The sequence below is a fragment of the Plecotus auritus genome, assembly GCF_963455305.1.
Source record: "Plecotus auritus genome assembly, chromosome: 4".
Lineage (NCBI taxonomy): Eukaryota > Metazoa > Chordata > Mammalia > Chiroptera > Vespertilionidae > Plecotus > Plecotus auritus.
In genome coordinates, this window is record NC_137775.1 from 39134197 (window position 1) to 39150323 (window position 16127).

A 16127-nucleotide genomic window follows, 5' to 3' on the forward strand; every position below is an offset into this window, starting at 1 on the left:
AAAATGAAAAAGAAATGACATACATTTCCCATTTTCACCGGGTTGATGAGACTCTTCGGTTTGTAGCCTGCTGTTTAACACAGGACCTTGCATTTGACTGGAAGTTACCTCTTCCATGTTCTCCTTGTTCAGCTGGTCAGGAATGTCCTTTACACCTTGTGGATTTCCATCACTCCTCTCGAGCCTTTGCTGAGGCTATGCCATGGTTTTATAAGAACTGCTGGTTCTGGTATCTGGAAACAGACACACCAAATTCTGTCACTGAGTTTAAGACTAGACGGTCAAGAGCTGCAACTCAGCATTCTTTTCATAGCAGCCTTAAATCCCCATCTGTTCCTACGAACTAAGCACAAAGCAGAATTTGAGTGTCTTTATTGTTGCCTCTTCTGACTTCACACCTGATTTCTCAACCACAGACTTGCCTATGTTATTGATTCTTCACACACACACACACACACACACACACACACACACACACACACACACACACGAACATGGTCTCAAAGATGGGAGGGCCAGTCTCTTTCCTGGGATGCTTACACAGTGTTTCCATAGCACCAATCCTTTTTACTTTAAAAATTTTTTAAGCAGAAAATACAGGTTCTCAATAGTTTAAGTGATCTTTTTTAGTTCTATTTGCAGGATTAGACATCTACCCCCATGAATAATTTTCAAAATTCCTATTTCAAATAAATTAATTATGTAGTATAGAATAAACCAAATTATTATTTTATTATAAGTTAATTATATTTTCTGACACTTTTTACATACCAACAGAGCAGGAAAACCATGCCATACATATTTGTTCAAGAAATTTGGGGCAGGAATAGGATACTGGTTACTACTAAACTTTATTCCCTTTCCCATTTTTTTTAAAAAAATCTACTTCTACCTGAGACATTCCCTGGGTTGGCTTTTTGGTTTCTGCAGTGGTTTGAAAATATCATTCCTCAAGTGAGGAACCAAAATATATTAGAGTTGAATCATCTCACTAATTTGGGTTCAAAAGAAACAAGACTTTCTGAATTAGTGATGATTTTTAAAAACATAAATGAGGTTTCTGTTTTAAAACCCATAGTACACTAATAAAAGCCACTGAGGTGGGAGCACCAGCTTGCTTAAGTGTGATTTGTAACTGCAGTTCAGCTGCTTTCCCTGTCCACAGGAATTTCAGGGGTACAAGGGCCCATGAGAACGCTGAAGTTATACTGTTGATTTGCATAGCATAGCCTCCCAAACAAAGTTAACTTTTAATCCAGTTCCTGTTTGGATTATGTCACAGATTCTCTTTTATTTATTTATTTGTTTCATAAAAATCCTACACACTGAAGTCTATACAGTAAATGTTTTTTTACATTCAATCCTTTAAACCTTCTTATACATTAACATATGAAGTATGATCTTAAGTGTCCAGATGTATACACAACCATATCAAGATTTTTAATTCGTAATCGTGAAGACTTGGGCATTACTGAAAGCCCCCTTTGTACAGGGCAAGTTACCATTTTTTCCAGATTGGTGCTACAGAACACTGACTTCATCACACTCCATATATATATCTGAAGCAAAATGGGTGTACTGTTTAAAAAAAAGATGAACTCAAAATAAATCACAAACACACCCACCTGCACCCACCTACAAGGCAGCCTGTTCAGTAGTTATTCGCACTTATTTTATGCTTATTTCTAAGACTGTCCTTCATCCCCTTTATGGAGAGCTTGAAATTTATGATGAATTTCTGACTGTTGCTATGGTTTCCCTGCCTGTAGAATTTATTGTGATTATTGTGTTGGCCAGGGTTTCTTAACCTCAGCACTACTGCCATTTTGGGCTGGATCATTCTTTGTTGGGGGAGGGAGTGCATTGTAGGATGTTTAGCAGCATATCCTCTGGTCCTCCCCACTAGACACCAGAGCACCTTTTCCCTCCCCTTTCCTTTGTGACAACCAGATATGTCTCCAGAGGGTGCCAGATGTCCCCTAGCGGGCAGAATCCCCACTGTGGAGAGCTGGGGTCGACCATGAGAAAGGTCTAGGTTACCACAGCACTGGTGTTTGGGAAGATGCTGCTGGTGAAGAGCAGGCAAAACCACCACAAAAGAATACAAACAAAGTACAAACAAACAAAATCAAGGGCTGTTATTTATTGAGCACTTACTGTGTGCCCAGCACTGTCATGGATTATTCCTAATTCTCCCAACAACGCTCCAAAGAAGTGTAATTTTCCCAAATGACATATACAGGTAAGGAAACTCTGAGCAGCTGGATAGTTTTTCAGATCATTCAACTAATACTAGTAGATGGTGGGGCAGGAATCCACATCTTGGCCTGTCAGATCCCGAAGCCCATGCTGGTCCCTCCACAATGCTGCCTCCATAGCCTCTAACAAATGTAAGATGCTTCTTTCAAAGTACATATTTTTGCCTTTCTATTAGTAAATGGCGGGGGGGGGGGGGGGGGGGGCGGTGGGCAGCTACAAATATACTAAGACCAGACCTGCAAATCTATTAGAGTTGGGGTTATTTTTGTAGCATGAAGGTTTAATTTTAAAAGCCTACTTCATTAATATATGCTTGCCAAATGGAGACTTACTGACAAAATCTGGCGACCCAACGAATTCTGTCAATATGTTCAGGTTGCCAGGAAAGCTCTTGCAAGGCCCAGGAAGTGACTCTTGGCCCTGGCTCATCCCAATACTTGGCACTTTTCCTCCTGGGTTTTAGAAAGGGCACAGTCACTCGGGAGTGTAGTGTGAGTTCCCTTTGTTTCAAACTAGGTTTTGATCCTAGATAGATGAGCTCCGATGTGAATACCTGCGACATAATTAACTCTTACCAGAGCAATGCTCCTAAGTGAATCTGAAAATACAAATTTAATAATGCTCTTATCCAGTGATAGAAAAAACTGTTCTTTTTCAGGTGAAAAACGTGAGGATGTAAGAGATTCAGAGGTCACCTTTTAGCACAAACTCTGTTACAATCTGAGATTAAAGTAAAAGAAAAACAATTTTTCCTTTCCCCTTTTCTTAGAGCGATTGTATTTTATGCAGTTATACTAGGTTATTATATAAATATTTGTAGCTATTTGACATGTGCAAATGAAGAGAGCCAGGGAGAAGTAAACTTCCATTAGAATTGACTGACAATCCATGAATGTTTACATCAGGGTAGAGCAAAAGTAAATTCAGGAATTTACAGTGTTTACTTTGAATCGGCTATTCATGTAAGCATTTCTGTCTTGGCTGTAAGAGTTTAGTATATAATAAATACAGTAGAAGACTTGCATTTCCTAAGTATTATATGTTGGGATTTTGCAAAACTTGGATTTATGCCAGAAAACTAGCTTCATCATATTTTGCCAGATTAAAAATGAAGGCCTTGTTTTAAACAGATTATTATACTTAAAAATGCAATGGTAGCTCCAAGCTCAATTAATACAATGTCTTCTTCTAAAGATAAATTTATGTTTTCCTTTTAAGCAATAACATAATTTTTTTGTATTAGCCAATTGCTGGCTCTGTGAATTCAATAAAACATTTAAACTTGGGTTAAAATTTCTTCCTTTTTCTTACATTGAAAGAGGTATTTGACTTTTACTTATCACATGAAATCATACCCCCCAAATTTAGTATATATTTTAAACTGCCTAAACTTAGCAATTATTGAAATTCTTTAAATAATGTTATTGTATTTCTGTCCTTAAGAAAAATAAAGTAAGCAAGCTTAATGTCATGCTTTAAGTTTAGCACTATATGGAAAAAAATGCTAGTTCTTAACACATTAAAACCAATGCTTTGTAAAACTAGCAACTTCATATGATTGTATAAAATACTTTGTTTTTTTAGAGATTGGCTTGGTGCAATAAGATAAGCTGAAACAATAAGGGATTTATTTTCCTGTCAATTTTGAATTCTAATCTAGACTATTCCAATAGAGGAGCCCAGTATACCTAGGGCAGATATGCAATCAATATGTACCAGGAAGCTATAGTGGTTGATAAATAGCTGTGGTCCTGAGTCATTCTCCTCCACTGTAGTTCCTCCCACAGGACTCCCAGACCTCTCCAAGATCGAGCAATTAATGCACAGCACACTAGGCAGCTTATAGGCCCTGCCCTAGCACAATGGTTAGCTTCCACTCTAACTGCTCTATGTCCTATGTTACTGGTCATTGGATATTTTGATGTCACCACTGGGTAACCTGGAGATCTTTCTTAGGAACTTGAGAGCTACATAATAATTGAATAGAATAAATACAATAATTGAAGGCTCAATTAGGACTACAAGATATTCTAGGATATTAAACCTCAATCTTCGCTTCTCATTCCTCATTGACCTTCCTTTGTACCAATTCCCAGAAAACAAACTTTTTAGAGTACGTATATAAACCACAATTCTGTAGCACAGTGACTACTTTTCAGTTTATGAGAGAAGGAAGTTATGATGATGTGAAGCTACTTAGGACAAGGTAGAGACTGGCATTTCTAAAAAAAAAAAAAAATGATTAAAACAGATGTTCGAAGAATAAAAACAAGATGAGGAAAGGTATTGTGTTCTCAAAACTATCTGAAATATACAAAGGACCTTCCTTGTGAGCAGTTATGAGAGGGTGATGGGGGCCCAGCTCTAATGGAAGAGGCCAAGAACATGTCCTTAGCTACAAATTGTTTTCCTGAAGGATGAAATAAACATGATTTAAATAGCTGAGTGCTTCTTTAAACCGCCTAAGTCAGAGAGAGCAAGCTGGAAGATTAGAACACCAACCTGACAGTTTAAAAAATAATACTCAGTTAAGTGGCCTTATGTGGAGGCAGGCTAGTAGGATGAAAGGAGGAAGATTTCAGCACTGCTGCTAACTAGCTGCATGCTATCAAGCAGCACCTTTCTTGACCTATTTCCTTACTTAGATTAGGATATTTAATTTCTAAGGTTTCTTCTAGCTTGAAAAATCTCATTATTCTAAGACTTTCATGATTAGAGGTTTAGACAGTGGTAGGATAATTTCTTGATTAGTGTGCTGTAAAGGGAACTCTTAGGATAAATTCACAAGAATCCAAATGATGTGATTATTCAAAGAAAAATCTCAGATAAAAGATGAATCCATTATGATGGCTCTCCAGTCATCAAGCGAAGTGCCTTCAGGAATAGCACCTTTTTGGATAACACACTTCAGCCCCCATAGTTCAAAAAACCAGAATGTTTCAGACTGCAATAGTTTATACGTCTACCCTAACAAAGTGGCAATATCTGAAGATACTAGATCAAGTACATTTATCTATGGTAATACTATATGTATGTGTGTATGCACATATATGTATATGTGTGTATACATACACAAACATATGCACACATATACACAAACATATGCACACATATACATATATTGGTAACATGAAATTTGAGGCAAGTGCTGATAGAACCTTCTATTAATTGGATCTTCTTTTCTCCTCAGGTTACCAGTCCTTGCCTTAATACTGTATTTAATCAATTATTTTATGATCTACAAAGAATGCTGCAATCAAACTATGATGCAGCATTGATTTTAAGATGTAGCTCTTAAAAAAAAAGAAAAAAAAAGATGTAGCTCTGAGATGTCAAAATGTGAAAAATATGCATCTTTGATGAAATAATAGCATCAGTGTTCTATAGGTCTCACTTTTGAGACTCACATTTTATACCACCAATGAATATCTTGACCTGGATGGCACTCCACACGTCCCTTCCCCACATCGGAATCCACATGGCTCCCTCAGCTAACCATGATTTTCTTCTGAATGCTCTCTCTCAGATGCAGTTGGTCTGTCCACTCTCTGAGAAACACTGCTCTCCAGGAAGAGCCTCTATAGTTAGTGCTGATGCTGTAATCCTGGCTGCCAGCCAAGGGTTTGCAGTTTCACTGTCAATGTTTTCTTTCAGGTAATTTACAGACATGCCGGGGACATCAACCAGCCTCCCAATGCATCCTTAAGAATCACTTTACACTTTTCTATTTAGAGAGGTGCCTAATAGATGCTACTCCCTGTCCCTTATCTTAAAACTGTCTCCTTATTTAAGACAAAATATCCCCAGATTGTGCTTTAATATTTAAATCTTCGTCCCATTAAACTTTTCACTAAAACATTACTTTTACTCTAACTTGTAGTAGGGCAATATGTTCTGAGTGTGGCAAAAAGCATACACAGCAAAGAAAAGGAGTCAGACAGTAGGTAACCATTAATTCCAGTAACAACATGACCTTGAGACGTTTTTATGCTGGAAGGAACCCCACTGATTTGTGTACTCTGAGTGCAACTGTGACTCAGTGTCACCACTAAGTGAATAAATGTGGAATGCTAAACTTAATCTGTATACTCTGAGGGCACTACCCTGTGTTTTTATTATGTAATCAGAATAAACCCACTAATATACCACACCTACCTCTAAAGCATCATTTTTCTCCATAAAATCAAAATGACCCATTTAATATCTATAAATAGTTTAATTTGGTTAAGACTTAAAAGGAAACCAAGAATAAAAATTTTGATAACAAGTTTTATAAAAATGCTTTATTTAAAAATAGGATTTCTTTTTTTAAAAAAGAGACAACTTTTATACACAGTTGCTTAGTTTAGAAACAGTCAAAAACACAATAAAATAAACCCAGATTTAGAAATGATTTGTAACATACACAATACTGGTGCTGAACAAGGTAGTTTAAATATACGATTCTTTTATTATTAATCAAATGTGATTAATTCACATTTGTGAAACCCAGTGGTTGGGACTAAAGCAAAGGTCTTGTCTGAATTCTCTCCTCTTCAGGAAACGGCGGTCACCCTTCCTGGCAGGTTCAGAAAGGGCAGCAGCTAGGCAGTGTATTCTTGTCTCTGAGTGCTTCCGTGTCCAAAACTACGGCTCTACCACTTTTATCATTTTTCTATTTTCGTCTTTGACATTTACTTACATGCGGCTACAGCACCTGGTCATCTATAGCAGTTTTCTTTTTTAATATTAATTTTTAAAAATGGATGTTTTTAAGGACAAGGAGTATGAACTGCTTTGGTAGCACAGGACTCTGAGCTAATGGCCTTAGGATATCATCACTCAATATGATGTTGGTCTCCCAGTCAGCACTCTGAGCAGCTATGAACCAATCTTTCCTAGCATGGTAATGAAACATTTCAAACCACATTCAAACATCTGATACAGATTTGTAATAAAGCAGGAGAAATGGTTTGTCAACTAAAGTGCTAATAGCTACTTTATTCAAGAGGCTATCTTAATGTCACAATCTCAAATTTTTAAACCCAATCACAGCCACTGCTTCTCAAATTAGGGAACCCTAGCCATTTTCCTGGTTGTCAATTTTACTCAAAGATTTAGAAAGATGTTTAAAACTTTATTGATTTTAAAAAGTTCTATTGAATATATTCCCAAACCAAATCAGAATGATTTTAAAGACATACAACTCGTCAAAGAAATTACCAGTTGGTATTTTGATCTTTGCCCTATCTCCAATGAGGAATATTTCAGTAGTAATATCTGTGAAACAATGGCCTAAGAGACCCTGGTTTATGCAAGAATAGCCAGGTTCTTACGGACAGTAAATACAAATAAAGTCCCAAGTTCTGACTCATTCTCTTGAGTTTCATCTTCAAAAATAACATAATTCTCTTATTATATACTGATCAGGAAGAAAGTCAAGCAAAGTACTCTGGGCTGATTTGTATTTTACAGTTTAATAATTAGAGGAATGCTGCAATCAGAGAAGATTGCTGGCTTACAACTAAAAATACACAACATGTGTCATAAAAAATAGTGGAACTTCTCAATCCCAAAGATTAGAACCTGACCCACTGGCAAGAATAGAAACAGTAATTGTGGGTGGTTTTATCCTTCTCTCAGTCACATTAAATTATATCATCCCTGTTCCTTACTTTCTTTTTGTTTAAGAGATAAGTACACGGTACCTTTCTGAGTTGTCATTAACTATATTACCGCCTTTAGAACCCCCAAATCCACGAGGGATTCTTACCCGACTCCAAAGGGATCTTTTCTGTATGTCTTGGGGGTAAGCCCAAAACTGCCTGCCAATAGTATCTATTTGTCAAATAGAAAACTGATGGTCATTCTCTGTATAAATAATATCTATAAAGAACAAAATAAAGTTGCCAATGAAATTATATGAGACAAATTTACAAAGTTTTTTTTTTCAAACAATGTGTCAACTTTATAAGGCCATGTAAGGAAATGATAATCTGTAAATCAAGTTATCATCCAACACATTTAATAATTAAATATAGTTAAATAGGTTATTGGGTCAAAAATAATCCTAGTTTAAGCATTAATCTCATCAGTCCCACAACTTAATGAGACCATCCCAGCCACAGGTGATGACTTTAGACGTTTCGTGAGGATGCCACACTGCACCTATACACACTTTATCGTGAGCTTTAAACCGACTGTAGAGTTTTGTGGTCTTCCAGTCCCAGATGTTCAACTTTCCATTTCCATCTCCTGAAATCACATAGCTACAATGGGAAGAAAAATAAATTCAAATTATTCAAACACTTCATCTGTAAAGTAGATGAAGAACAGAGAAAGCGTTTATCTTTTTCACCATATGTAACTCAGTAAGAAGAACAAGGTCTAGGTCTATAATTTAAGTCTATAATTTAAACTTCTACCAAAAAGTCATCCCCACTGAGCAAAAAATCTAAGAGTAAAAAATAATTTTTAACTTGGAAGACTGAGATGTCCAAGGGCCACGATGAATGCGGAATCACAATCACTCTCTAGACAGAAACAGTGTAGGGGGATCAATGTCACTGAGCTGCCAAACACATCCAGACCCTTTTTTGCTGTAGTAGACTCTAGCACCTTTATAATTACTTCCTGGTTCCAATGCCTTTTGAATATGTCTAAGACTGACTCAGGCAGAAGTTCTAAGGCCCAATGATCAGGCTAAAGGGATTTCTGAATTACTGTTACCTATGTATTTTAGCTAAGAATAGGGGAATGAATGCAGAGTTTCACTTAGAAAGACTCTAGGCTTTACAAATCTAGTGTGACTTAGAAATATTCAGAATTTAGGTTGAGATTTCAACACAGAAAAGCTGTAGTGAAGTTGTTAACTTCAACAATGCAATACATAATTAATTCTTTTGGTGTTCATTCCACCATAGCAATATAGCCATTATAGTCCTCCAAGCCTTGCTTAGAAAAGCAGAGAGAAAATATGGCATTGCCTATATAGACAGAGACTTTTATGTGGTTAAAGGGCACAGGACTAAACAATATAAGGAGATATATGAAAGAACTTAAAAAAGCAGAAGGTAATTTTCATAACTTGTTCTTGCCCTTTTATCTGGTATTTTGACAATTTGCATAGTTCTCATACAATTACATATGTGAAAGTGACATGTAAAGTGTTATTTTTTGTACAACAGAAGTTTCTATTATCATATTTGAATATAAAAATACATGAGAAGATTTAAACTTACCTCATGTCTGGTGAAAAGTCCACCTGACAAGCGTAGCCTGCTACCATATGGCCCTTAAAAATTTTCTTCTTATTTAATCTAAATCTGTTCTGTGCTCCAAAAATTAAGATTTGGTTGTCCATTGATTGGCATGCTAGCCATTTCCCTGCAAATTCAATAAATGAGACATTTTAGAGAAAAAATTTTTTTTAAAGAATTTTCATTCTAAATACATTCAGTCATTCATGAGGGGATATGCAAATTGACCATCACTCCGTCAGAAAGATGGTGGTGCCCATAGCCATGAGATGGTGGCGCCCAGTCCTCTCAGCCCCGCTGGAGTCCCCCAGTCCCGGGGGGGGGTGGGCACTGAGAGTGGGCAGCGTGAGCGGTTGGCGGAATGCTTGCTTCGTCGCTACGCGATGAGGCAAGTGTTCCACACCGGCTGCAAAGGGCCTCTGGGCAGCGGGCACGGAGCGGCCAGGGGGGCAGGGGGAGAATGCTTGCACTGTCACCCTGACGACGAGGCAAGTGTTCCACGCCGGCTGCAGATGGGCCTCTGGCTGGGGAGGGCAGTTGGGGGCCATGAGGCTGGCTGGGGAGGGCAGTTGGGGGCCATGAGGCCGGCCGGGGAGGACTGTTGGGGGCCATCAGGCCGGCAGGGGAGGGCAGTTGGGGGCCATCAGGCCAGTGGGGGGAGCAGTTGGGGACAAGCAGGCCGGTGGGGGGGGGGACAGTTGGGGGCAAGCAGGCTGGCAGGCAGAGTGGTTAGGGGCGATCGGGCAGGCAGGCAGGTGAGCAGTTAGGAGCCAGTGGTCCTGGATTGCAAAAGGGATGTCAGACTGCCAATTTAGGCCCGATCCCACAGGGACATCCCCCGGCAGTCAGACATCCCCTGAGAGGTCCCAGATTGGAGATGGTCTCCCCTCCCCCATGCACGAATTTTGTGCACCGGGCCACTAGTTTGTATATAAAATAATAGATTTTGCTCATATAATCCTGTGTTATTGAACACTTCTTACAAAAACGTTTTTTGTTTAAATAAGGATATACAGATATTCTGAGTTTAGTGTTAACAGAAATAAATTAAAATTTTATGAAAAGAAATTAATCTGTATTAAATATAGACAATAGAATCATGGGGAGAAAGAGACTTCTCTATGTTAATTACAAAAAGGAAAGGAAAAATCAACTTAGGTGAGAAAACCTAGGATTATTAAATAAGACTATATCCAAAAAAATTATGATAAAAAAAATCTCAGTAACTGTTGTTGAAAGGCCAGTACATCTATAGCATAAGTTACCTTGCTCTTAAAAGGCAATGCATTACTGAACAGAAAACAGTATTAAACAGATTTATCTTTTTTATTTTGCCTGAGAAAATATTTTATAGTGAATTGCTAAGATGTTCTCATTGTGAGGAACCAGACCAAAATAAAAGAACTCATAATAAATCACTAAAAAAGTTGTAGAATATGATTCTGTTGGAAGGAGAATTGTTTTAAAAAACCTGATTCTCAGATAGAAATACTTAGATGCTTAGTCAACATTAGTTGCAAATCATTGTTTCATTTATTTTTTTTCTTGTAAAAAACAAGAGCCCAGCTGGTGTGGCTCAGTGGTTGAGCATCAACCCATGAACCAGGAGGTCAGGATTCGATTCCAGGTCAGGGCACATGCCCGGGTTGGGGGTTCAATCCCAAAGAGGGGATGTGCAGGAGGCAGCTGATCAATGATCCTCATCATAGATGTTTCTCTCTCTCTCTCTCTCTCTCTCTCTCTCTCTCTCTCTCTTTCTGAAATCAATAAAAACACTTAAAAAAACAACAACAAAAGACTGGGTGAAGTGACTCACATATGAAAACCAATGATTACTTCTAATAATGAAAATTTTCCTTATACAGTATGGCACTGTGACAGAATTGCCCTCAGAGAGAATGGCCAAGGTTCTTTTCAAGAGAAATCACACCATGTCTTAGAAACTCACTTAAAACACATTGTAACTCACCATTTGGAGACAAAGTCACTGCAGGCATTGAGTGCATACTGGGTTCTGCTATATACTTGAAATCCACAGGGATATCCCTAAATATTAAAAATAGCATATCAGAGTAAGTAATTTTTAAAAAGTACCTTTAGAAGAATTATCTCTGAACCAAAAGAAATACTCTTGAAATAATATATTTAATAAACCTTTCATGAAACTTTCTGGGGGGAAGAAAAATCACAAAATGACATTTTATTGCATATTATAAATCTTTTACTTCACAAATGACTTTCTGTGATAATTATAACAGTGACAATGATTTAGTCTCTAAACTCTATTTGACTGAAACTTTGGCCTTTATGTTAAAAAATCTGTTAATAATAAGCTCATCTAAAAATGTGTCATGGTAGGCAGAAGCAAGATGTCTGAGGCAAACCTACAGGGAAACATTCTTATTTTACCAGTCAACCTTAACTTGACTCTGCAAGCTGGTGAGAATCCAAAGAGCCATCAGCAATCTGCAAGCAGGTTGAGCCCCTCCAAAAATGATGAGATTTCAGGACAGGTAAAAAAGATTAAGTGCTTGTACTTGGACACCTTCTATTTTTCAGTTTATATATAAAATATTACAAATGTGTATGGTACAGGAGAAATAGCATTAAAAAAATTCTCATGTGAATCATGCAAACGATAAAACAAAAAGAATCCAAAACCTAGTCACCTAAATTTAGAATCATCAAAGTGCCTTTTTATTTTTAATATTCTTCATGATAAAAAATTCTTTACTAATTCTGAAGGGTTTTGGTCTTGCTGCTTTTCATGACAATGTCTTTTTTTTTTTTTTTTTTTTTTACAGAGTTATGTGTGGGAAATGTAATTTCATATTATCTCAGAATATAAAGCAGCTATTTAAATTTCAAACTATGGTTCAAGTTCCAAGACTTTAATTAAATGGAAAATAACAACAACAACAACAATTTGTCTTTAAGTAAGGACTTTCTCTATCCATTTATCTATCCATCCAGAAGAAGCAGCAAATGATTAGAAAAAAATTCTATCAGGGTCTTGGTGAAAGGAAAACATTTTAAGGTATAACCTGGGGAATAGTATCATTTATCAAGTCAACACTTTACACATCTGAGGTACCAGTGACAACTTACATTCAGAATGACTCAAATGTATTGAAAAGAGCCTCAATTTGAAAAAGGTCCAACTGTAGGCGGGTGGTAAGGAGCGAGGGGTCCTGGACTGCGAGAGCCCTGGACTGCAAGAGGGCACAGGCCAAACTGAGGGACCCCTCCCCGCCAGTGCACAATCTCGTGCACCGGGCCTCTAGTAAGAGATACAGAAGGTCATTATACAATGACAAAGGGATCAATTCATTAAAAGGATGTAACAGTTGTAAATATTTATGCAGCCAACATCAGAGCACCTAATTATATAAAGCAAATACTAACAGAGTTGAAGGGAGAAATAAGTAGTAATGCAATATTAGTAGGGGACTTCAATACCCGACTTTCAACAATGGCTAGATCATCCTGACAGAAAAATCAATGAGAAAACACCGACCTTAAACAGCATGTTAGAAAGATGAACCTAACTGACGTATACAAAACATTCCACCCAACAGCAGCATAAGACCTTATTTTCAAGTGCACAAGGAACATTCTCCAGGACAGAATGATCACATATTAGATCACAAAACAAGTCTTAATACATTTAAAAAGTCTGAAATCAGATCAAGCATCTTTTCTGACCTCAACAATATGAAACTAGAAATTATCAGAAAACTAGAAAATTCACAAATATGTGAAGATTAAACATGCTACTCAACCAAAAAGGGATCAAAGAAGAATTTAAAAGGGAAATCCAAAAGTCTTGAGACAACTTAAAATAGAAACAAAACACACCAAAAATAGGGGGTGCAGCAGAAACAATTCAATGAGGCAAGTTTATATTGATAAAAACCTACATTAAGAAAGAAGAAAGATCTCAAATAAAAAAAAGAACAAACTAAGTCCAAAGTTAGCAGAAGGAAGAAAATAATAAATACCAGAGAGCAAATAAATGGAAGAGACTAAGAAGATAGTAAAAAAGATCAATAAAACTAACTTAAAAAAATAAAATTGGCAAAAATTTAGTTAGACTAAGAAAAAGACAACAGACATAAATTTAAAAAATCAGAACTAAGCCACTACAATTGATAATACAGAAACACTAAAGATTGCAAAAATACTATGAATAATTATATGTGAACAAATTAGATAACTGAGAGAAAAAGATAAATTCCTAGAAACATACCAAGAGTGAGTCATGAAGAAATAGAAAATATGAACAGACCAATAATGACTAAGGAGAGATGAAGTAATCAAAAACCTTTCAACAACAAAAAATTACAGGAACAGATGGCTTCACTAGTGAACTATACCAAACATTTAAAGAACAATTATTAATCCTTCTCAAATCTTCCAAAAAACAGAAGAAGAGGGAATACTTCCAAACTCATTTTTAAAAATATATTTATTGATTTCAGAGAGGAAGGGAGAGGGAGAGAGAGATAGAAACATCAATGATGAGAGAGAATCATTGATTGGCTGCCTCCTGCATGCCCCCCACTGGGGATCGAGCCCACAACCTGGGCAATGTGCCCTTGGCCGAAATCGAACCTGGCACCCTTCAGTCTGCAGGCCGACGCTCTATCCATTGAGCCAAACCGGCCAGGGCTCCAAACTCACTTTAAGGGGGTCAATATTATGGGCCAATATCTCCAATGAACATAAATGCAAAAATACTCAGCAAAATATTAGCAAAACAAATTCAACAGCACATTAAAAAGATTATACACCATGACCAAGTGGGATATTTCCCTGGGATGCAATGGTAGTTCTGAATATATGAAAATCAATATATGTGATATACCATTATAACAAAATGAAGGATACAAATTATATGATCATCTCAATAGATGGAGGAAAAAATAACTGACAAAATTCAACCTCCTTTCATGATAAAAAGTCTCAACCAACTGGGTATAGAGGGAACATACCCATAAGTGACATGCCCATAGCTAACATACTCAACAGTGAAAAGCTGAAAGCTTTTCCTTTAAGATCAGGAAAAAGACAAGATTGGACACTCTTACCACTTTTATTCACTAGAGGCCTGGTGCAAGACATTTGTGCACTGGGGGTGGGGGGGAAAGGGGGCCCCTCAGCTTGGCCTGCACCCTCTTGTAGTCCGGGACCCCTCAGGGGATGTCCACCTGGGCTTAGACTCATTCCCTGGGGGCGGGGAGCGGGCCTAAGCTGGCAGGTGGACATCTCCCCAGGGGTCCTTAGCGCTGCCACCGAGGTGGGAGAGGCTCCCGCCACTGCCACTGCGCTCGTCAGCTGTAAGCCTGGCTTCTGGCTGAGCGGCACTCACCCTGTGGGAGCGCACTGACCACCAGGGGGCAGCTCCTGCATTGAGCATCTGCTCCCTGGTGGTGAGTGTGCATCATAGTGACTGGTCATTCCACAGTTAGGTTGATTTGCATATTAAGGTTTTATTATATAAGATAGTGTTGGAAGTCCAAGCCAGAGCAGTTAGGCAAGAAAAGAAATAAAAGGCATCTAAATAAAAAAAGGAAGAGGTAAAATTGTCTGTTTGCAGATGACATGATATTATATATAGAAAACCCTAAAGACACCACCAATAAAACTGTTAGAACTAATAAATGAATTCAGTAAAGTTGCAGGATACAAAACCAATATACAAAAATCATTTGCATTTCTATACACTACCAATGAACTACTGGAAAGAAAAATTAAGAAAACAATCCCATTCACAATAGCATAAAAACAGTAAAATACTTAGGAATAAATTTAACCAAGATGGTGAAAGATCTGTACACTGAAACTATAAAACATTGATGAAAGAAATAGAAGAAGACATAAGTAAATGCTAAGATGTTTGGTGTTCATGAATCAAAAGAATTAATATTGTTAAAATGTCCATAATACTCAAAGTGATTTACAGATTCAGTGCAATACCTGTCAAAATTCCACTGACACTTTTTATAGAAATAGAACAATCCTTAAATTTGTATGAAACTACAAAAGACTCTAAAGCAATCCTGAGAAAGAAGAACAAAGCTGGAGGCATTACCCTTCCTGATTTCAAACTATATTAAAAGCTACAATAATTAAAACAGTATGGTATTGGCATAAAAACAGACACAGATCAAATGGAACAGAATAGAGAGCCAGAAATAAACCCATGCATTTATAGTCAATTAATTTTCAACAAAGTAGCCAAGAATATACAATGGGGAAAGGACAGTCTCTTCAAATGGGGAAAACTTGACATTTTAATGCAAAAGAATGAAACTAAACCGTCTTACATTAACTCAAAACGGATTCTGGGACCTGAAACTGTAAAACTCCTGGAGGACAACATAGGATAAGCTCCTTGACACTGGTCTTGGCAATGATTTTTTGGATTTGATAACTTCAGCAGACAAAAGCAAAAATAAACAAGTAGGATTGCCTCAAAGTAAAATACTTATGTATTGCAAAGAAAACCACAAACAGAATGAAAAGCCAATCTAGGAAATGGGAGAATCTATTTGCAAACCCGTATCTGATAGGAGGTCAATATCCAAAATATATAAGGAACTCACAGAACCAAGAGCAAAAAACTCC

General features: G+C 37.3%; 1 protein-coding gene across 2 annotated transcripts in view; it reads right to left on the reverse strand.

The window, feature by feature from the left end:
* Positions 1-6518: 6518 nt before the first annotated feature.
* The window catches only part of CDC40 (cell division cycle 40), a 51970-nt gene continuing 42361 nt past the window's right edge, over positions 6519-16127 (reverse strand). For both annotated transcript variants that reach the window (XM_080664093.1, XM_080664094.1), the window contains exons 13-15: positions 11467-11543; positions 9480-9624; positions 6519-8507 (exon numbers count right to left, since the gene is read on the reverse strand). In XM_080664093.1, the coding sequence (XP_080520219.1) occupies positions 8330-8507; positions 9480-9624; positions 11467-11543 (400 nt within the window). In that variant the 3' untranslated portion in view covers positions 6519-8329. The remainder of the gene's footprint in view (positions 8508-9479; positions 9625-11466; positions 11544-16127) is intronic.